The sequence below is a fragment of the Amblyomma mixtum genome, chromosome 3 (genome assembly GCF_055824585.1).
Source record: "Amblyomma mixtum isolate Tamu chromosome 3, ASM5582458v1, whole genome shotgun sequence".
Classification (NCBI taxonomy): domain Eukaryota; kingdom Metazoa; phylum Arthropoda; class Arachnida; order Ixodida; family Ixodidae; genus Amblyomma; species Amblyomma mixtum.
This window is the reverse complement of record NC_143014.1, coordinates 180,582,144-180,604,347: the sequence shown is the minus strand read 5'-3', so window position 1 is coordinate 180,604,347 and position 22,204 is coordinate 180,582,144. Positions and strand designations below refer to the sequence as shown.

Sequence of the window (22,204 nt, the reverse complement as noted above, 5' to 3'; positions counted from 1 at the left end):
CAGCTAAGGTATTTAAATATTTATACAGAAAGAACGTTGACTCACAGTGGCGGAAAAGAACTAGAAAACTAACCAGTAAGTATGCCGGTCATGAGGACGGAGAAAGAAAGAGCATTAAACGACAGGTTAAAAACGCGGAAGTTAAAAATTGGATGAATTCAATGGAAAAGAAACATAGTGTAGAACTATATCGATTCTGGAAAAGGCAGATCAGGAAAGAATTTTTCTATGATAACTCAAGAGGCAGTGCCCTACTTTTTGAAGCTAGATCAGGGTGTCTTAGAACGCGCAGCTACAAAAAGAAATTTAACGAAGAAGATGACACATGTGCAGTGTGTGGTAGATCTGTGGAAACAATTGAACACCTCATAATCAAATGTGATGGTATCCATCCGGATGTCGATGCAGGCACAGTCACTCTTTCTGAGGCCCTAGGGTTTAAAGATAACAATGGTCATGTAAATAAATCTGCAGTGGAAGTCAGCAAAAAGCGATTGGAGGATTGGTGGCTGAAAAGCAGAGATGTGGCATAAGGTTAGAATAGTAGGAAACCGTAGGCAAAGTTGATGGAGAATCTTAATGAGAATTGCCAACACAGTAAACAAAAAAATAATAAATAAAGAAAAGCTGAGCATGGTGGCAATTGCCACCACCCCGTTTCAAAGGGGGCGCTCCTATCCATCCATCCATCCATCCATCCAAGTAGAGCGCCTCGATGCGCGCGTCCCCTCCGCTACGTCCGCCGTTTCGGAGCACAGCTCCGCAGAGCGGTGGCGGCGCGTGTAAACAGCAGATGGCTAGGCGGGAGACTCGGCGCTGACACACCAGGCATCTCAGAACTAAAGAGGAGGGGGCGCTCATTTTTTTTTTTTCCTTCATGCTCTCCACCAATGAACTTGCGCGATTTTGGCGCGCTCGGGACACTTTCCCGCCACTCTGCCGCTTCTTTGCTCTTGAGCGGACGCAAAGCTGGGGCTTCGGTAAAGAGTTATAGTCACTGAGAACTCTGTTGAATTTGCTTGATAGGTAGCGAGCAGTTGCCGCGCAGTATTTTAAACAATGTTTGAAGCACGTCTTGTCCACGGAGCTCTGCTCAAGAAAGTCCTTGACGCCGTGAAGGACCTGATCAACGAGGGGACGTGGGACTGCTCGGCGACGGGCATCAGTCTGCAGGCCATGGACGTCTCTCACGTCAGTCTGGTCTCACTGAGTTTGCGAAGCGACGGTTTTGACAAGTTCCGTTGTGATCGCAACCTTTCCATGGGCATGAATCTGACTAGGTAAGTCATCCGCAAAGTCTCGTTTCAGGGCGATCCTCGCAGTCCTAATTCCATTGTCTCTGCGTTTACAGTGTTTCGAAAATCCTGAAGTGTGCTGCAAACAACGATATCATCACCATCAAAGCACAAGATGATGCGGATGCTGTTAATTTTGTCTTCGAGGCTCCGAGTAAGTAGCATTGCTTTGTTTGCGATCCTGCTCTGCGCGCCTGTGGTTAAACAAACGTCAACTAGTAAAACGTATCTAATGGCTTAGCTGTGTTTTGGAGATGCAGATTTCACTCTTGTTTTCCGCACGCGCACACACACTCTCCGATCCTTATGGGCATTTGGGCGCGTTACTGGCGTTGAGGGCCGCATGTGACCTCCCTCCGAACTTCTCCCAATAACTGGGCCACTGAGCCGTCCTATTTCAATTAAAAGGTTTCAATCAATTTTCCATTTTCACCGCAAGTTTTTTCGATGAAATGAGTCTTTTAGCCAATTCAACCGCTTGGAAGTTCCGGGCTAATCCTAATACTTATATCGTTGCGAAGTTTCCCCCTGTCAAGCACATTACTGCAAGGTTGTGCTTCGAGGAGGGGAAAAACATACTCCAGGCGTATTTAATCCAGACCTGAAAATGGGATGCTGTCTATGCACCGCATGTCAATGCGCATTCTCTGCTGCGTTTTTTTTTTGCGCTGTATCTATATACACGTGTACTGTTACATCTTCTGTTACCTAAACCAGAGTTCCTTCTGTGTTCTCTTTTTCAGACCAGGAAAAGGTATCCGACTATGAAATGAAGCTGATGAACATTGACACAGAGCACCTAGGCATTCCAGTAAGTCGCTGTGGACTGCATCTTTTCTTTTAATTTGGGCCACAAGTGTGCTTCGGTGGAACTGGTGAACAGTTAAGCGCAGCACCTCTCGTGTCTTGTAGAAATTATTGTTCACGTTTCACCAGTGCCTTTGTAAAATCAGGGCGTGGGCCAGATTATGATTTTTGTGGTATCTCGCAATTTGCTGCCATTTTCACAGGAGACAGACTACAGTGTTGTCATCAAGATGCCTTCTGGGGAATTCCAGCGCATCTGCCGAGATCTCAGCCAGATTGGGGACTCTGTACAGATCACTTGCACCAAGGATGGTGTTCGGTTTTCTGTCAGCGGTGACTTGGGCACAGGTAACAGCATACAAACTGTTGTGAACTGATCTGAATGCTGTTGTGGGGCAAGAATTGAGTTTGATGCCCAAGTAGTCAAAAGAGAGCATAGGCTCTTTTATGGTTACTTGAAAAAAAAAAAAAGAAACACTCTCAGCAGTTTGTGGTAATCACAGGCTCTTAGGCAATGATGGTTTCCTCGAGATCTGTTTGTGCCAATTTGTTTTACACTTCTCATTTCAGTGCAAGCTTTACTTCTCAGATGTAATAGCATAGTTAAAGGGGTCTGAAGCCTCCTCTCTGCTGTACCTTCCATTTCTTCCAAACTAGCACCGTCGCGGTGGCTCAGTGGTTATGGCACTCGGCTGCTGACTCGGAAGGCGCGGGTTCGATCCTGGCTGCGGCGGTCGAATTTTGATGGAATGGAAATTGTAGAGGCCTGTGTAGTGTGTGATGTAAGTGCACGTTAAAGAACCCCAGGTGGTCAAAACTTCCGGAGCCCTTCACTACGGCGTCCCTCATAGCCTGTGTCGCTTTGGGACGGTAGAATCCCCCATAAAACCATAAAATTTCTTCCAAACTCTCCTAAACTACATCATATTTGCTTGCATGCCATCCATGCGTGCGGAGTTCTTTCATTGGCTGATTTTACTGCAGAGGAGAGAAGAGTGCGTTTTAAAGCACATTATTAAGAAATAGAGGGGAAATCCACTCAAGTACAGATGGCTAAGAGTATTGCGTAGTGCAAATAGCTGGGTTAGTTCATTGGTTTGAATGCGATCAGGTGTGGTACCAGTGCCAAAAGAGGACTACAGGTAAGGTTGTTATTGCCTTGCTTTCGTGGTGTCTGCTTTTCTGTAGGCCTCCTCAACGTTACTGGTGCGTGCAGCCAATATTTTATCACATATTTTCTTTCATACCAGTTTCTCTTTGTGCTTCTGAATTTATAGTTTTTCATATCGTGTGCTGAAAGGCATTTCAGTTTGTGTGCTTCTAGTCTAGAGGCATCTTTATATTGCAGAGTATCAATTTGTGTTTGTACCTTATTTTTTGTAATCGGGCTCCTGCTACAGCGTGAGAAACCTGCTCCAAACTGAATTTTTGCCTGCTATGAAATCTGCTCCTAAATGCTCTTGGCCATTCCCTACACTACATATGTCTGTATCATAGCCCTCCTTTGCCTGATATTTTTTCTTGCTTTTTGGTGCCAGGCATATTGCTTCCATGAACTTGCCAGCGTGCATCTGTTGCCTCGAGACAGGGCATCATGGTGTGTTATGCTATGCGTGAGACACGATTGTTAAATACATGAGGTGAGGGCAAGGAAATGTGTGCAGCACTCTGCAGTGATAAGGGAGTAATTACTCTTTGACATCCAGTAAATGGCCACAAAGAAAGCTATACAGCTTTCTCAGAAACTTTGCAGCTAAAGAAAAATTTCTCCTAGTCCGAGTCTTTAACTAACAGTTTAGTTTCTGAGAAAGCTGTATAGCTTTCCTTTGTAGCCATTGACTGGGCTTGGGTAGATGTCAGTGAGTAATTACTCCCTTATTACAAATCTACTGCACATTGGGGAATTTCCCTGAACATTTGACGAGGATTCTGCAGAGATCGTGCACCTACAGGCATGGTGATATAGGAATAAGAGAACTAGGTAAATAATAAATCATCTATACCCAGGCAAGAAACTAAAATTATTCTTTATGTTCTTGTTCTTTATTATTTTTTTAATGAAAATTAACAGCGCAAAATAAAAACAAGTGGGAGCAGTTAGCAGGGGCTGAGGTGCCCACCATTTGCCTTTGAGTCAAAAACCAATGAAATCTTTAGTGGATCTGCTGTCACAGGTGCGCGTGGATTGCAGCAGAGTGGACAAGGGGATTAGCTTGTTGAGAGCTCAAATGGGCATTGATTTGAATATTCGATGCCTTGCAGGGCACTCATGGCTCACATATTTTGCAAACTATCGTAACAGCCTGGTCTATACAGTGGGCTTGTTTATTCGAAGTGCCTAAACCAGGTCAGGGACCCATGAAACGGTAAATGGAAGCTGAATTTTCATCTGATGCTCTGTCACAGCACACGTTTTTGCGGTGAAAAGATCTCGCAAGGCCAGGGAGCACTTTGTGTACATCGCCTGCAGTAAGATAAAAAGACGTGGTGCACCTACTTGTGGCATTGGTAGCTGCTGCTCCACTGAAAAGGCGAGATAACAGAGAAAGAAAAAAAAAAGATAATGTTACTTCAGAGATTGTACCACACAGTTGGGCGGGGCACCTTAGGAGCACTGAAAATCAAAAGGAGAGGAAAATGAAAAAAGAACACTAATAGCAGGCGCTGAGGCATGGAGAAAAAGACGAAGAGGGAAAACAGAAGTGATGTCTTCACTTCGTGCGTCGCTCAGCTGTGTCCAGGGAAAGGGGGATCCTGGTGGTTGAGCCGATGCCGAGCGTTTGGACCTTTAAGGCCCCTTGGCGGAGGCAACGCACCACTTTGTCCGAAGTCAAGGCAGCCCTGTGTTTTCGACGTCGGAAGGACGGCGGGGCTTCTTAGATCAACATAAAAGAGAGAAGCTCCGAATCAGGGCACCCGAAAACACACCGTAGTTTTTTCACTACCCATATAATACAAGATGGCTCTCATACACTGGAACTGCAGGGGACTCCTACATAACCTAAATGACATAAACGATATACTAGCCACACACTCGCCTGTGGCTTTGTGTTTGCTAGAGACAAACTTAGGCTCTAAACACGAAAAGATTCTCAAACGCTATTGGGTCTTCTGCCGCAACCTAGAGCAGGCGAGCCGGCTCTCGGGTGGCATTGCCATCATAGTCAAAAATGCAGTCGCAGCTCGAGAACACAAGCTTAAAACTAGTTTAGAAGCTGTGGCCACCATCCTGCACACATTTCAAAACAATTACAACATGCTGTGTATATATAGACCCACATCTTAGAATAACCATCCATATAAGACCTTTTAGACCAACTACCAGAACCGTTCTTGATGGTCAGAGATTTTAACGCCCACTCCATTTTTTGGGGTAGTGATAAAATCGACCCTAGAGCTCAACTGATTGAGGATTTTATACTCTGTAATAACCTTTGCCTACTATACTCCGTTTCATACATAGCAGTCAACGCAGCCAAGGCTGCGGCGCCTGTTCGCGCTCCTCCTCCGCATCGTAATGTAGTGCGTCAAAAGTAAAAATCGTAATTAACTCAAAATTAAAGTAAATGTTAGTTGATATTGCAGTATAATAATAACGGTGTTTTATTTTGCAAAAAGTTTGCTTTTTTTTTATGTTCTACAAAACAAAGTGCCTTAGTTGTTTGGTTTTTTTTCCGGTCCCTCCTGTATCAAGTTTTCGCAGCTAGGCCAGCCGCACAGGCCGGCCGACTATGTCGTCTGCTTGAGTGGTTCACCTGAAGCATTTCCTTCCTCCGAGACCTGGTGCACTTTTCTCTTTTCTGTAAAAATCACTGACCGTACAACCGCTGTAGGCCACTCACATGATACTCGTAGCAAATGTTATATATATCATTCCAAAACCTACAGCACCAGTTTCTACACTCTTGTGAGTTGTGGCAGCAGTGAAAAACAACGATAGTAGATTACGATCGAGCAAATGGACAACTTTAGTTACAAAGATGATATTTACAAAGATTAAAAACATGAGAGCGAATGTCAACAATTAAATGCCAGCCACAACGTTCACTCATGCTGCGCTTGCATCTCATTGGTGTGTAAGAAGCCCGAATTTTTACTCGTTTATATTGTTACCGTGAGAGGACGATGACGAGCTCCTGTGTGGAGAACGAATAGCGAGCTTCGTCAACCTCTTTGTGCGCCCTATTCAGGAAGCACGGAACCTCGTCGTCGGCTTCTAACAATAACAATGACAACTGCAGCGGCAAGTGTGCTAATATACGACACCACTTGTTGCGTTCGATGACCTGCGCAGCGGAATCTCTGCTCACGGCCCAAATACACAGCTTTCAACAATCCCCATCTCACCACACTAGCTCACACCCATAACACACCGAATCCGAAATCGAATACAAAACATTACTACGAACGGAAACACTTCAAAGAATTTTCCTTGTGACAACAGCTCAAAAGTGGAGACTTCCAGAATCAGACGCCGCTCACTTTAAAGCCGCTGAGTACGCCGATCAATGCCGGGTTGCCGCTAGCCGAAGCTGCTCGGAATAATCGACGCCGCACTGAATTCTATCACCACACAATTAATGATTCATTGTGTGCCGCATGCAAAAGAGTCACTGAATGCCCGAGAACAGCACTTCGCAATCACGTCCGTCGCCAATACACTACACTGATTTTGCTCTTTGAAAAAGTGGGCAGCGCAAGTAAATAGCGCAGTGTTTTTCAAAGTAGGCATTAGAGTTTGACAGTTTCGACTTTCTACCTAATGATAATTATAAGAAAAATAAAAAAGAAATAAAAAAAAAGCAGCCAAGCCGGGAGTCGAAGCTAGGCCCTTTGTAAAATGAACACACAGGCGCGCGCTTCGTATACCACGACGCGAGGCGGACGGATACATTTTGCTTGTTTTTTGCAGCGCACTATTTTCGTACCTTTGGCAGCGTTGACAGCTATGTATGAAACGGAGTATAAACACTCCTCCTCTTCTAGCTCGGGGAAAATGAGCTCTATAGATTTGTCTTTTGGTTCATCCTCTATTTTACGGATTTTAAATGGGATGTCTTAGATAACCCATATGGAAGCGATCATCTCCCCGTACTAATCAGCTTAACATCTCCACCTGAAGTAATCCCAACTAAACCATGGCATTGGAAGCTGCACTGAGCAGACTGGGCACTGTTCCGAGAAAAGGCCAGCCTAGATGAAATAGTTATTGACAACCCCAGTGTAGACAAATTTAACAAACTGTTCACAAACTCTATTATTTCTGCTGTGCACCAAGCTATTCCTCAGTCCTCTGGAGAAGTAAAACAAAATCGCAAATATGGGTGCACAACATGCGGCACCCTTCGACCTCTTTATGTACAGTTTCCCTGTGCACCCCTCCCACCCCTCTTTCTACACTCTGCCCCCGCCCTCCTGTTCTCTTTTTGTCACAATTTTAGCTTTGGTGTCTGTTGGGCAGTTTTTTTCTTCGCTGCCTTCTCAGTACCCACAGTTTGAACAGCAGCACTGACTTGCAAGATACTTTTATGCGAAACAAAAAATGTCGTCCCTAGCTTGATTCTTATTAGCTTTCATTCGCTTGTACTGCTTTCCTCTCGTAGTTTTTTGTTGAGTGAAAGCTCGACAGTACTGAGACATATTTTAGATCCCTTTCCCGTGTATAGACGTTTGCATCGAGAGAGGGAGTTGTCGAAATGCCTCCTCTCTGGACTGTCGAAAACCGGTTCCGCTACCCGTTCCACCGTGCTAGCGCGAGGTGCTGAAAACAGTCCATTGAACGATATAGCAGGGCCCAGGAGTCCTTATTAAAAATGAGCAGTTAGCTTAGTTGTATTCTCATCTGTGTTGAGGAATTCTTTGGCAAGGTTGTGAACTGCGCAGTTTTTTTTAATTCGAAGGACAGTATATGAAACACCATGCTTCCACTCCTGCACCAGACTATTTGCTGTGCCATCCTGATATCACTAAAGTGCACCAAAATTAATGAATTGTGCAATGATGATAATGATGCAAAGCCATCTAGACAGGCCTAGAGAGGGTATGCCCCTGACGCCACCTGCTGCAGTTGAATTCAACCTCATGTATAGCCGTTGCTGTGAAAAACATCCCCAAGAAAATAAACCGAGGTCTGCTGGACCACTATTGAAGTGGGTCTTTAAATTGGGCAGAAAGGAAGTAAAATGAGAAAACCAAACAGGAAATTTCGTTCTACTATGTACAGCTCAGCTCTTCAGAGCATACTCATTGTCAGCATCATTGATAGTTGCTAGAATTTCGGTTCAAGTGAATGCAGCCCTGTGCGGAACACGTTTGCACTTTTCCATTGATGTAGTACTCTTGTTGCATACTATGCTCTTTCAAAGGCTGTTGAGTCGAGATTCTCAATCGCTATCGAACTCAAAGAAATTGTGCTGCTGCTACATGGCAGACTATTGCTGTCGAGAGATTCCATGATCTCTAAGACGTTGTAGCACCAGCGTTACCACTAATAGTTTTGCAGGCATGCATACAATCAGCTTACAAGTTGCAGAGGTTGAAAAGAAATTGTTGGTTCGTTACTATAATATTAATCACCTGTAGACTTGATGGCCATCTGAGCCGCCCATGTAGCAGTGCTCAGTTGGCCTTTGAGTTGATAAACCATCAGTTCAAGCACCTTTGAAATGACCGTGTGACGGGTGTAACTCAGATGGGCCAACCTCCTTGCCACTTGCCGGCACAGCTTGTCACCATCTGTGTGATGTGTGGAGCATGAATGAGTTCAGTAAAGAACATGCTCTTCAGTCATCAAGGTGCCCCATCTTGCAACTACAGTGTCGAACACCCGTTAATTTTTGTCAAGAGAAGAAAAAAATTACTAGCTTTGAACTATAGTAGCCAAAAGTAACAGTGAGCACATGGTTATTTCATCTCGGCGCCTGAAAAAAAAAAGTCGGCTGCCTTCTTTTTATTTTGTGCAAGTGCAGCATGTTTTCTAGATTCTTGAAGACCTTGTGGCTTGCTAGCGTCTGTTTCAATTGGCAGTTGTGGTCATTTCACATATGCAGAGGCTTGTAGTATGGCTTTTCATATGCCAGACCAGTTGTTGGTTTAGCAGGGAGGCAGTGGCGAGAGGTGCGCAGGGATCAAGTAAAGCAGCACCAAGCATAAACTTTTGCCCTGTTTTCACTGCCACCACTATAGTCTTGCCTGATCCTTGTCTATTGCCGCATTTACACGATTGCAAGCCGAACCCCCCCCCCCCCCCCTTTACACACGCATGCAGAAACACACACACATCATATGTCAGAGGGAAAAATTGGCTTGCCCATGGGCACATTTGAAAATGAAAATGTATTATAGTCACTAGACTACTTGTCCACACTTGTGCCATCGTCATTGCTGCTACAGTCCCACAGCATGTCGTTCTAATGTCGTCACCCAGCGAAATCCCTCACTTCGCAAACAACCGCACAACGACATCACGTGGAACAGCTGAAAATTTTACCTCACTGCAGCCTCCACACCTGCATCACCTGTTCCGAAACGTCGGAACTTCTGGCCCGGCGCGCAGTTCATTTCTTTGGAGTAGAGAATGACAGCCACCTTGAGTGTAGCCGTGAACAAGCATCGAACGCTTGCCGGCCCCGGAGCACAAAGGATGATTGACGAAGCTCTGCATTAAAAACTGGTAAAATGTGGCCGGCATTTAAAGTCAAATGCGTGAAACAGAGCCAAAGAGAAACTATGCTAGAACGGTGTCAGCCCTTTCATCAGCTACCTGCACTTCCCGGAAGTGGTACCGTTCCAGGTGGCGGTGCCGCCACGATTCAGGGGCCCTTCCATTAAAACTATTGACACAACCATGAGCGCCGAGTGTGCTGAGTGCGCACTTAAAAGTAAAAAGAAAAATGCTTCCGAACAAACGTGCAGAAGAGCTGAATGCTATCGGGTAGAGCAAACATAAAATTGTAGAATCTCTGATATCTCATTTCTCTGTCCTTTATGGTGCCATGCTTTGGTTTCGATTTTAAGTCGGCCCCCCCTCCCACTTCAGATTTTCAAATTTAAAGAAATAGGTCGATTTACAATCATGTAAAAACAGCAGAATCCCGAAGCTCTGACTTTTCATAGGGACAGGGAAAAAGCAAACAGAAACAAAAGCCCACAAAGCTGCACCATATACAGTGCTGTCCGTGCTCTGCCTCTCTCGGTGCAGTTCCGTTTTCGTACTTTCGGGTGGGGGCCTTTGCCCCAGTGTGGTGATGAAACTGAAAATTAAAAGTGCTGGAAGCCGCCCCCTTTACTGGGTCTCGCTATGAATGGCGTGCAGTCACCATGCAACGCATGTGCACTGACTTAACATGTGGTGGCTGGCTTGTTGGTTCTTCATACTGCGCTGTAGTCCTCGGTATGTGCACTAAATATGTCCTGAGGCACCTGCAGCCTCTATTGCTTGCCACAGTTGATACTTGTGTAATTGAGCAAGACCAAGCCGTGTCAAAATTCAAAATGTCTGTTGGCACTTGTTGCACGGGGTGGCATTTGTGGTGTGTCAGGCAGGAACACTCCCACAATTGCCGAGTAGCAGCAGCCACTGATAATGTAACAGCAGTGTTCCACTCTGTTGGGTGTCTGTCCTAAAATGTCTTCGTCTTTTGAGCGCTTTTGCAATCTTTGTAATGTTCAACCAGCTAGCCCAAACACTGCCGCTGCTGCATTGCAAATAGGCTTAAAAGTACCTCCTGCTCTGTGTGCTGGTATATGCAGTTTTTTTTCCTGACATGTGGCTACTCTGGTTGAGAGCATGGTTCTGTTGGGAATAAAGGCATTGCAAACAATTGAGCAAGCCTCGGAATCGCTACTATCAGCAGCACTGGAAAGGTAAAAACGTCCATGAAGCTCTTTGAAAATTAATTTTCCATGATAAGAGATTATCTTGAGGCAGTTGGATGTTAGCCAGGGTTCGATTTCTTCACAGTAAGGTTCCAAATTAGCTGCTTGATGGGCAAGACACATCTAAAAATGGCGCACTGCTGCCCCAAAGTGCTGATCCAGCTATTCCAAAGTACTCCAAAAATTGCTCTGAATAACGGTTCGGCAGCACGACCACTGGAAGCTGCAACCTCTGTCATACCTTTCACAAGGTGACTCCTCTTTGCTTGTTGCAAAGGTCTTCGACTGGCTGGCGAATTTTTCTTATAAAACAGCGTAGGGCTTTAAGAATGACAGGACTGAAAAAGATATGCCTTCCAAATAATATATTACTGCTCTGTTTTTTGCCAAAAGTTGTAGTTTTGGCTTCTGTGGGCTGCAAAGTTAGCACAGTGGTGAATTTGCTGTGAACAGTGACACATTGGCTGCCCTGTCGTCTGCTGGAAGCACACATGACTTGGTGTGGATCTGCAGTTTCTAGTAGACAGTGAAGTAGCAAATCTTTCGCTGTTAAATGAGTGCAGGTGGCTTGTGGCAGTTTTGTGTTTTCATGTCGCAGCCAGCAGAAACTAGAACTAAAACAGTGCTTTAATGTATTAGTTAAAAAATGTTGGAGCACACGTCCAGTTTAGTTGTTCCTAGAAACTTGGTGTCCTTACTCTTTAACGGATAGTGCATCACAAGAAACACTTGAAAAAAAGCAAACAGTGTGCATCTAATTCATACTTGGAAGTGTTATTGTTGACTGCATGCTAATAAAATGTTCCCTTTCATATTGCTTTGACCTGTACATGGCAGCAGGTTTTCTTTGTTGGTTTAAAGAAATAAACATCCTGCTTACTGGAGGTGTGGTGATAGTGTCGCTGATTGGGCAAACCAAACTTGTGTACATTTTCTGCTAAAAAATATTCCCAATAGCTTGACTTATACCCGTGCCACACGCGCACAAGAAATGGCAGAAAATGTTTAAGGCCTTAAGTTTGTTAATGCCATTATTTTCGGAGTTGGTGCTACACGTCCACATTTAATGCCATGGAGGAAGTTTTCCTTCCTCCATGTTTAATGCCATTATCGAAAGTGGCGATGACGATAACGCTTGCAAGGTAGTCAAAAGTTTCATCTGAATATAAACATTCCTAATGAGCACAATATAATCGGGAATGTTGTTCAAATGTAATGTAAAAACGATTTTCCAGAAAATACGGCTGTTCCTGCTTTACAAGCCGAAAAAGTAGCCATAAACTCGCATGTCAGCGCATAAGTCGAGAGTACCTGTCAATAAGGCTGGTTAAAAAGGCGCTCTTCGCATCGAAAATGCGGTATAGATGCCTCATCTGACTGGAAGTTAAGAAGTAACCATTTCCTACCGGTTAGGAAGTTGTTATTAACAAAGCTGCATGCTTTTCTGCGTGTGGAATGGGAACGAGAGTACACATTGCACGGGCGAATGAGTTGTGGTGAACTCAGTAGGTCGCGAATGGCAGTAAGGCTAATGCCATTAAATTCATGCGTGTGGCACCGCATGAATGCCATTAAAACTTAAGGCAGTAAGCACTTAATGGCATTAAATCTGCCCGTGTGGCACGGGTATTACTTGGGTAACGGTAACATGTCTTCTTGGCTATTAAAGTGAGCTGCTAGCGAGAGATTTCGGGAATCCCGTTATTAGACTTGAGCTCATGCGTAGTAATTTTGCAGCTGTTTTGCCAGTAGGTGTGTGCTGTCCTTTTTAATTTGTGGGTATGCTAACCTGTGAACTTTTGCAGCAAACAATATATGGTGTGTATACATTGGCAGACAGTTGACTCTTGCATGACTTTGACCAAAGATTAACTGGTCAAACTTGCAAGTTACTGGTGGATTTGTTTCAAATTACCAGAATTCTGTACATTTGCACTGGCAGTCAAATGAAATGGACTAACAGCTTTGGAATTTTGTCCTAAGTTGTTTCATTGTGTTTTAATGGCTGTCAAAACATATGTCCTCATGACAAACTTAGTTTACAGCTGAATATGATGTTTACCTCGTTCCTTGTAATGCAGGAAATGTCAAGCTCGCACAGACAGCCAATGTGGACAAAGAAGAAGAAGCTGTGATCATTGAGATGCAGGAGGCTGTTTCACTAACTTTTGCACTGAGCTACCTCAATTCGTTTACGAAGGCCACACCTCTCTCGGCACAAGTGCAGCTGTCCATGTCCGCAGATGTGCCTTTGGGTAAGCAGGATCACTCCCATGTAACTTATTGCTCGTGCCTCATTGTTTTATGCAGTGTATTTTGTTAAGAATCAACTGTTATTTCGGTGTGTAATTGCAACCGACTCGATAATTAGAACTTTAAAGGGACTGAAAATTGTGTGAATTAGGGAGAGTTAAGATTAAGGGTAGCCTAAAACGCGATGTTGATGTGACTGAAAAATTACTTCAGCTAAACTAGTTGTTAGAATTAATCTAGTTGCAGTTAGCGTGATTCCACTGTACATCCAGAAGGTAAGAACAATTTTGTTGAAACACAGTGATAGCTTAGAAGAATGTAGCATATTTGGGATTGGTAGCTGTTTACTTCTGTCGTATTTGAACAGGGTTTTGCATTTGATTTAGGTACCTGAGGTAACTGTAAAAGATGTTGGTCTTCACAAGTTACAAGTGATGTTCTTTGAGGTCTGGACCTGTGAGCGATGCAATAGACATGGTTGCGATTTGTATGCTCTTCATCCCATTCAGTCTTGTAATGTACTGCTTTGAAGGTTGCTTGATGGCAATGGTGAAAGCAAAAGAAATCATCGTGCCATAATCAAATTTTTGAAGGAGCAGTGTACTAGTTTGCAAATTGTACCTTTCCAAATTATACGAAGTGCAAGCATGCCTTTTCACTTTGGATCCAGTTCTATGGTTTTTCTTCAAGGCAGTGCCAACAACTAAGGGAGAAGTGTACACTTAAGCTCCGCCTTAAGGGTATGACACGATAGCAGCCTGTGGTCCTCTCTAATTACACAAATACTTATTAGCATATAGTCTTAAGGTACCACTTTACATGAAAGACCACATAACATACATATACGCTCCCGCTTCAATTTCTTTATGAATTTAAATCATTTGAGACATGCGGCGGGCGGCTTTTAATTCACATTACTTGTTATGTTTTACTCACTTTCATTCTATGCATGACATCACGGGTCTCCTTGATTTGGCTGCACTTTCTGCACTTGTTCACAAAAGTGCCATGCCAGGGCAGTGCCAGTTCTTGCAGCACGAGTGTAGCCTGACAATAGTGCTCTCAGTGCAGCGGCCAGATCGAGTGCAAGAGTGCAGAAATGTTCGTCTGCTGCAGCCATGTGTTGGTGTTTGTTGCTTGGTTTGACATATGCGCGGGACTTGCTGGTTGTATTGAACGCTGTGCATTTGTTCGATGTGGCGCATCTCATGGAGCGGCCATGAAATTTGTTAATTCCAAAAGTGATAAAGAATTTGACGCCGCCCTTTCCTTGGGGTTTTGCTAAAGTGGCACAGGCTGACTGACCGTCGCCAAGTCTTAGGGTGCTTTGAAGAGGCAACGAACTGAATTCAAGAAGTTATTCAGACTGTCGCTCGAGACGACCTTTGACAGTTTATAGGCATGGTTCAGGCTGTTGCCGTTCTATCCGAAAAGATTTGTGGTTGTCTGCCAGTTGGACTTATTTTAACTCAGCAACTCGCGTTCACTACTGGCGTGCGGCAGCGGTGGAGTGACTATCAGAGACTGACTGGCTGGCGGAGATGTGCGCTGACGGCGACCTCAAAGCCAGTTGCTACTGTAAGCGCAGGTGCAGATGATGTCACAGCGAGTCATCACAAATGTTGCGATCATAATAAAAGAAATGTTAGTCGATTTGGGTAATTAGGCCGAATGTGGATATGTGCGCTAGCATGACATGAATTGTTGGTTGGAGCTTTTGACCTACTAGGTTGTACCAGACAACCACCGAATTACCGCCCCAACTTCTTCCATTCAGCTACCGTGCAACGATCATTCGAATCACTTTCTCCTCCTAACCACTGCTGCTCATTCCACTTAGCTCGGTGCACATAGGTGTGGTGCCGCTTAATTAGCACCCCAGGTTCTCACCTGGTTACCACTGGCTGCAACTTAGCAAGTAAGCCATCCGGTGGGCAGTGGCACAAGGCAGGTACTATGGCAGGTGTTGCCATTGGCGGGACTTAGGTTGCTTGGGTTGGGTAGCAACCCGGGTTGCTTTTACCGAGCAGCCTTCCACGAACAAATGGGCTGCTAACTGACATGGTGGGCAGGTGAACAGCCTGCCACAAAACCGGCTTCAGACAAATGCAGAACGCCCAAATGTGGGGAATGGCCACTATAAGTTCTAGCGCACTAAAAACATCTCACCATCTGCCTCTTATACAAATGCTCCATCATGCTGCATGTAATAGTATTTGCTCACAAAAGAGAAATTATGTAGAGCAATTTCCGAGGCTGGGCATAAAGGCGCAAACCCGTACGTAATGTGCCTGCCAGCCTGTTGCTTACATGCACCTACGCAGACACGCACATGCACTGTCATTTGAGCTGTTTGGTGAGTGCGCGGCATTGATGTCATGCCTGGCACGGGTATGCAATCGTCTCAACGCCACTCACTAAAAGAGGCATGGCCACAGAGCTGTCTGCTATTTGTCTGCTATGGAGCATGCCAAGCACCTTGCACTACTTGCACTTGTTAACTTGCCGGGAGGCTAGTGCAGAAGTGCAGAGACACTCATGCAGCACGAAGTTGTATAGAGTGCTAAAGTGCAGGTGGTGCTAGCTGCATTGTCATATAGAGTCCGAGAGTACTGCACCTCCTGAACTTGTGCAGAAAGTGCAGCCAATTCAAGGAGACCTCAGGTTTAACGTGAGTGTTATGGGTTTGAAATTCCCATTCGAGGCCATGTGGCTGTGACATCATGACCCTATCAACCAATCAGGGATTCTAACACTCAGCGCCATTGATGCCGGCTTTTCTGCGGCAGGAGCTCCTTAAAACTTGCATTAAAGGAGCTTTTGGCAATCACACATTTGGTCCTTTTGTGCCTTCTATCACAACCATATAAAAACACATAAACCATGTAAAAACCATCACCTTCAACAGCCTTGCTAGCTGTTCACATGGACTCCTGGTTGTTGAATACGGAGACTCGCAGTTGTTGCAGAGATCAGCATGTGTGTATGGCATGTATGAACTGTCTTTAACAATGTCAAGCTCCCATTAACCTTCTTCTTCATTACTTTTAGTGGTGGAGTACAAGGTTGAAGACATGGGCTATGTGCGCTACTACCTGGCACCAAAGATAGAGGATTCGGAAGACAACTGAGAATCCGTCTGCTCCCTCCTCTTTTTACTGCTTTGCCGGTTTTCGTTTTTACAGCGAAGTTTCTCATAAAGTTTTCTTTTAAAAACCATGTTGGGAGCAGTCACTTCTTCTTTTAGTGGCAATTTTGCAGAATTACACTCACATTTAGTACAAGAAGCACAAAAACATAGAAACTTCCGTGCTCCCAGATCTGCTCAATTTGCAGGAAATGGTAAGGTACTTCTTGGTTAGGTGAAATGGTTGGGTGCAAGATTGAGTAGTTTTTGATGTGTCATTCATGTACATAAATGGAGATGCCCGGCTAGCCTAGAGCTTGTTACTTCCCTTTTTTCTTTTTTGAGAGAGCTCGTTTAGCACATTGCGAGTTTTAATGTTTGTGATGCATTGTATGATATTTTCAGTTCCAATACAGCCAAGATGTGTTAACTATCATGCTGATTAACTATTAATTGCATTCCTTGTTATTTAGAGACCTGCAGCATGCGTCGAAGTGGGGCACATGACACATGCTTGTAGGTGTGACTGTTTTGTCCATGTGTAGGCCCAACATTCCTTTCGCTGCAATGGCGACAAGAATTGCGTGTTGTAAAATCTGAAAACCGATAGATATTGCGTCAAAACTACCTTTTGATATTAATTCACCACTGTTTTTGATGTATCTTGGTTGTATTCTGATGCACTGCAGTGCTCTCAGTACCATACTTAAGGAAGTGCTCTTCTATCTTGAACCTCCAGTGTTTAAAATTGCAGTCTTTGGTGAAATGCCCTGTATAGCGTACATGGCTGGTTAGGTAGGAGGCTGGTCATCCATGTGTACTTGGAAGATGGTGGCCTTGAAACGAAAATGTGACCTACTGTGGGGGCCCCACCTTGCCTGGATAATATAGAGGCACCCATGTGTTGGTCTGCTATTCTACTTCTCTTGTGTGGAGATACTGAAACAAATCCGGGCCCTAACCATAATAAAAAAAAAGGAAAAACCTTTGGCAGAATTGAAAGAATGAAAAGCATCTAGTACTCTTAGAGATGAGGCACTAAGTCAGATCAAGAAAATTTCTAAACTTGACAAAGTACTGAATCTATCAAAAGCAAATAAAATTATCGGAAAGCTTGAAAATGTGCTGCATCTAGAAAAGAAACTGGTTTGCTATGAGAACTGCATTCGAAAAAAACAATGCGATGTTTCGGATCAAGGAATCTCCAAATGAAACATGATCAGACTTGGTAGAAAAAGTTATGAAAAGTAGACAGGTGCTTGGAGGTCAAGAGAGTGGGCGTTTCTGTCATGAGCGCCCGGCTTTTTAGCTAGTATCTGCAATAAATAAAGCCATCAACCCCAAATTTTGGATGAATCGGAAACCGGAGTATACCAGGATCACGAAGACACCATATTTTGGGCAAGTGACCGGTTTTTCTGCATTTTCTCAAGATTTTCTTCCGACCACTTTACTATTCGCTGCTCCTTCGGCCAGACTCCCAGTAGTCCTTGCGAAAGCGCGTGACTTTCGGCGCACTTTGGCGTGCAGCTTGGATAGGGAGGGTACTGTAGCGAGCACCTCCCCTGAGCTTTCCTGTTTGAAATGCTCTCTACGTTTGACCTAACCCAGATAGCCTCTCACCAACGTGTATCTTCAATCGCAGAATCTATTCTAGATTTCGTTTTTTGTTCAGGTACATACCTGCCAACCAGAAGGCTTTCAAATTTGTAAAACCTTCGCTACCAGAAGGGGGCGCGGGGCACATTTATTTTTTTCAGAAAAATTTCGCATTGTGTCGCTTTTTTCTATAGTAAAGTTCGTGAATTGGTTTTCGGGGAAATGAAATGGCGCAGTATCTGTCTTGCATATCTCGGTGGACACCTGAACTGCGCCGTAAGGGAAGGGAGGAAGGTGGAAGTGAAAGAAGAAAAGTGCTGTAGTGGAGGTCTCCGGAATAATTTTGACCACCTGGGGATCTTTAACGTGCGCTGGCATCCCGTAGCATACAGCGCCTTTTGTGTTCCGCCTCCGTCGAAACGTGGCTGCCGCGGTCGGATTCGAACCTGGGTACTTTCTATAGTGCACTATACTTCTTTTAATGTACTAAGCGATAGCGCAGAGCTTCATCACATGTAGTGTTGCAGGTGAGGAAACGCACAAACGGCGAACAGCACATGATGAGCATGGAATATTGGCGCATTCGATGAACGGAAGTTTATAGGGGTTTAACTTCAATAAGGCAACTAGGGCTACAAGGGACGCCGTAGTGAAGGACTCCAGAAATTTTGATCATCTGTGGTTCTTTAATGTGCACTGACATCGCACAGTAAATGGGCCTTTAGAATTTCGCCTCCATCGGAATTCGACCGCCGCGGCTGGGATCGAACCCGTGTCTTTCAGGTTAGCTGCCCAGTGTCATAACCACTGAGCCACCATGGCGGCTGGATGAACGGAGGTATTACGCGGACAGAATCAAGGGAAGCGAGCGTTGGTTTCAGAGCTTTGCAAAAAAAAAAAAAAATGTCTGCGTCAACGCAATTGTTCTAAACGGCGTGTAGCTCGGCTAGCCAGATAGCCGTCGCTCCGGGCTAGCGGTGAAGCTCCGAAAACGAAACTATGCAGCCATACTCTATCGCTGGCGGCCTACCGATTGTCAATTAAAACACCTGTAGTTGCGCACATGTCATAGGGGCGCCGGAATCAATGTAGCATGCAGTTCAGGCCTGGGGACACACATTTTGATGATCGGTTTTTCGAGCAGGTCTTACTGCAACACAGCATCGCTTCGGGAGCCTGTCCGAATTGCCGATGCCAACCCCTGAGCGTCCGAATAAACGAGCTCCCGAGGTCATAGTATTACACGGGCGTTTGGCGGGACTTCGGTGGCAGTCCTGATTATCCGAATTAACGAGGGTTGAGGACTAGTAATAAACGTTAGTTGTGTTGGATTAGCGGTGTTTCACTGTAAAATGTTGCAGCTGCTGCTGCTAATTTCACTGATGGTACATATTCCTCTCTTCTGGCAGCGCAAGGTGTTTTTTTTTATAGGAGTTCAGATGTTTTTCGCAAATAAAATAAAGTACAAGGCTTCTTGATGTTGCTCAAGCAACATCAAGATGCCTTCGTCAAATTTGCCTTGGGGGCGGTCTACATCATTCCCCTGTCCTGCGGAAAATGCTAAATAGGACAGATGGGGCGCTGTCTTAATGACTGTTTAAGGGAGCATGCTCTAAACATAACACAACAAAATAAGCTCGCGAATTTAGTTTCGCATGTTCTATGTGCAAGTGTGAGCCCCGCTTTAAGGAAGCAAAGATTCTGGGCAGAAGTGCAAACACAAAAGCCCGAGTTTTGCTGGAGGCTTTCCACATCCACAAAAAAGCGAGTCATTGTATAAGCGGCGCGTCAGTAAGTTTGTGGCCGCGTTTTGATGGAGGCGGCACGCAAAAGGCACCCATGTGCTGTGTGATGTCAGTGCACATTAAAGATCCCCAGGTGGTCGAAATTATTCTGGAGACCTCCACTATGGCACCTCTTTCTCTTTCTTCTTACACTCCCACCTTCCTCCCTTCCCTTACGGCGCAACTCAGGTGTCCACCGAGATATGTGACAGATACCGCGCCATTTCCTTTCCTCAAAAACCAATTTACCAATTTTTACTGCCCCCCTGGAATTACGGATATTTATGCGCTAGTAAAAAACAGCTGCACAGCTTGATCAGCACGCTTAGGTGATATTAAGTTATTGGATTTTGCTTATTGAGTTCAATTCTTTGTTCATTAATAAATTCTGTTTGTTCTCCAAACCGAGCACTAATTTGCTGCTTCTAATATTTGTTTCATGTGCGCAGTTTAGACCACAAATAGTTCCTTTTCGGTGCTAACCTACCGCCTCCCCCATACCCGGCCATCGGGTGCACCCCACCCATGAATACGTCATCCGCTGACGTTCGGTTTGGCCTGCGTGCCATGGGCGGGAGCAATGTCTTTTCTGATGGAAATAAGAGTTCTTCAATCAATCAGTCAATCGGTTTGCGACTTCCGGTTGTCACACCCCGTTATCCCATGCGTGGCCTTCCTGGCTTTCCTGCGCGCACATCGGCTTCTTTTCCTTCTGGTCTGTCGCTGTCGGCAATAATGGGCCCGGCTGGCTCGCATTTGCCCTAGGGGTTCACGCAGCAACACAAGCAGATGACTTTCACTGCTACCAGAAGTGTGCCCGTGACGTGGCTACCGTAGCTCCAGCGAATGGCAGCGTGTGGTGGCGTGCAGACGTCAGTATAGTTGTGACGTCTATCTGGATTGGATTGGAGAAACTTTATTGATCTAAAAGATCACTGAGGTGGCATTAATGGCCCCCTAATGGTGGGTGATCTCTGGGATGAGTAGTTACAAAATCAGTCACTATGAGCACACCAATCAGCCCGCGAATAGGGTGCCCAGATATCCGCTTGCCATCGAGGCACCCTACCCACGAATTAAAAAAAAAATGGTTTTTAAAATTTCATCATAAATCACCGGCTCTGTTCTAAGGAGTAATACTTAGAGTGAATGCTCTGTGGTATCCTTTCTAAACATTGAAAACATTTACAAGTGACTTTGAATTCACTCATAGTCCCTTTAGAGGCACCGTTACCCAGAAAATTCGGCGTCGACGTTGTGAGCAAAAAATTACGAGCATGATTCTGGCACGTGGTGCCGAGAGAGCAACTTAGGAGGCAGGTGGGCTACCTAGGTCATGTGACCTTGTGGAGTCATCAAAACTTGCCCATCTGATAGTGAGAAAACTGCCCACCGTGGCAGGTGGCAGTCAAGTTAATGACTAGTTGTTCAGGAAGATCAACCTGGGCTCCACAAAGCCCACTGCTGGGAGCGCCTGCCATCGCAGGGCAGTGATGCATTGCTTAGCTGCTGCACTACTGCACCAGGAGGGGTATCGGGACTCCCAGGGATCTATGAATGTAGAAAATGACGTTCTGCATATCTTCAGGGAACATGTATTTTTAGGTGCTGATTCCGAATATGTAATTTTACATGAAACAAGTATTTGTGCTCCTATGTAATATGTTAGGTTACTTTTTACAGAGGACTTTCAAGGATTTTTGGTCAAGAGAATTTGCTAAAACGCATGCCTTTAATTTCTCTTGACGTCAAGGAATGCATTAAGGTTTAGTTTAGTTTAATGGGGTTTAACGTCCCAAAGCAACTCAGGCTATGAGAGAAGCCGTAGTGGAGGGCTCCGGAAATTTCGACCACCTGGGGTTCTTTAACGTGCACTGACATCGCACAGTACACGGGCCTCTAGAATTTCGCCTTCATCGAATTTCAGCCGCCGCGGCCGGGATCGAACCCGCGTCTTTCGGGTCAGCAGCAGAGCGCCGTAACCACTGAGCCACCGCGGTGGGTGGAATGCATTAAGGGTAAAATTATTACCGTGCTTATAGAAGCAGAGTTATAGGGCTTTGAAAGTGTTGCTTCAAGAACAGGGATACAAATTTTCTTCCCATTTTTGAATGATAAGCAGGATGATAATTTTACCCTCACTGCATTCCTTGATGTTAAGAGAAACCAATGGCACGAATTTTAGCAAGTTCCCTGCAACAAAATTTCTTGAAAGCTCTCTGCAAAAAGATACCTAGCATATTACATAAGTACACAATGACTTGTTTTACATAAAATTAAATTACATATTTGGAATCGCATGCAAAAATACGTTTCCTGAAAATTTCTTGTCACTTCATTCATAAAAAAAAAATTTCTAACACCAACAACAAATTCCAGGATTCTGATTTGTCAACAAATCAGAAACTGGCAACAGCTCTGGCATTCTGCCATTCCATGAATGGCTGCAAACTGCTCAAAAC

At 44.8% G+C, this 22,204-nt stretch overlaps 1 protein-coding gene across 1 annotated transcript; it reads left to right on the top strand.

Annotated features, from left to right (window-relative positions):
- Positions 1-758: 758 nt before the first annotated feature.
- PCNA (Proliferating cell nuclear antigen) lies at positions 759-16,451 on the top strand. Its single transcript, XM_089582117.1, has 6 exons — positions 759-1,280; positions 1,352-1,449; positions 2,039-2,106; positions 2,306-2,450; positions 13,061-13,234; positions 16,284-16,451. The coding sequence occupies exons 1-6, from the start codon at positions 1,060-1,062 to the stop codon at positions 16,361-16,363; spliced, it is 786 nt and encodes a 261-aa protein (XP_089438243.1). The 5' UTR covers positions 759-1,059; the 3' UTR covers positions 16,364-16,451.
- The last annotated feature ends 5,753 nt before the right edge of the window (positions 16,452-22,204 follow it).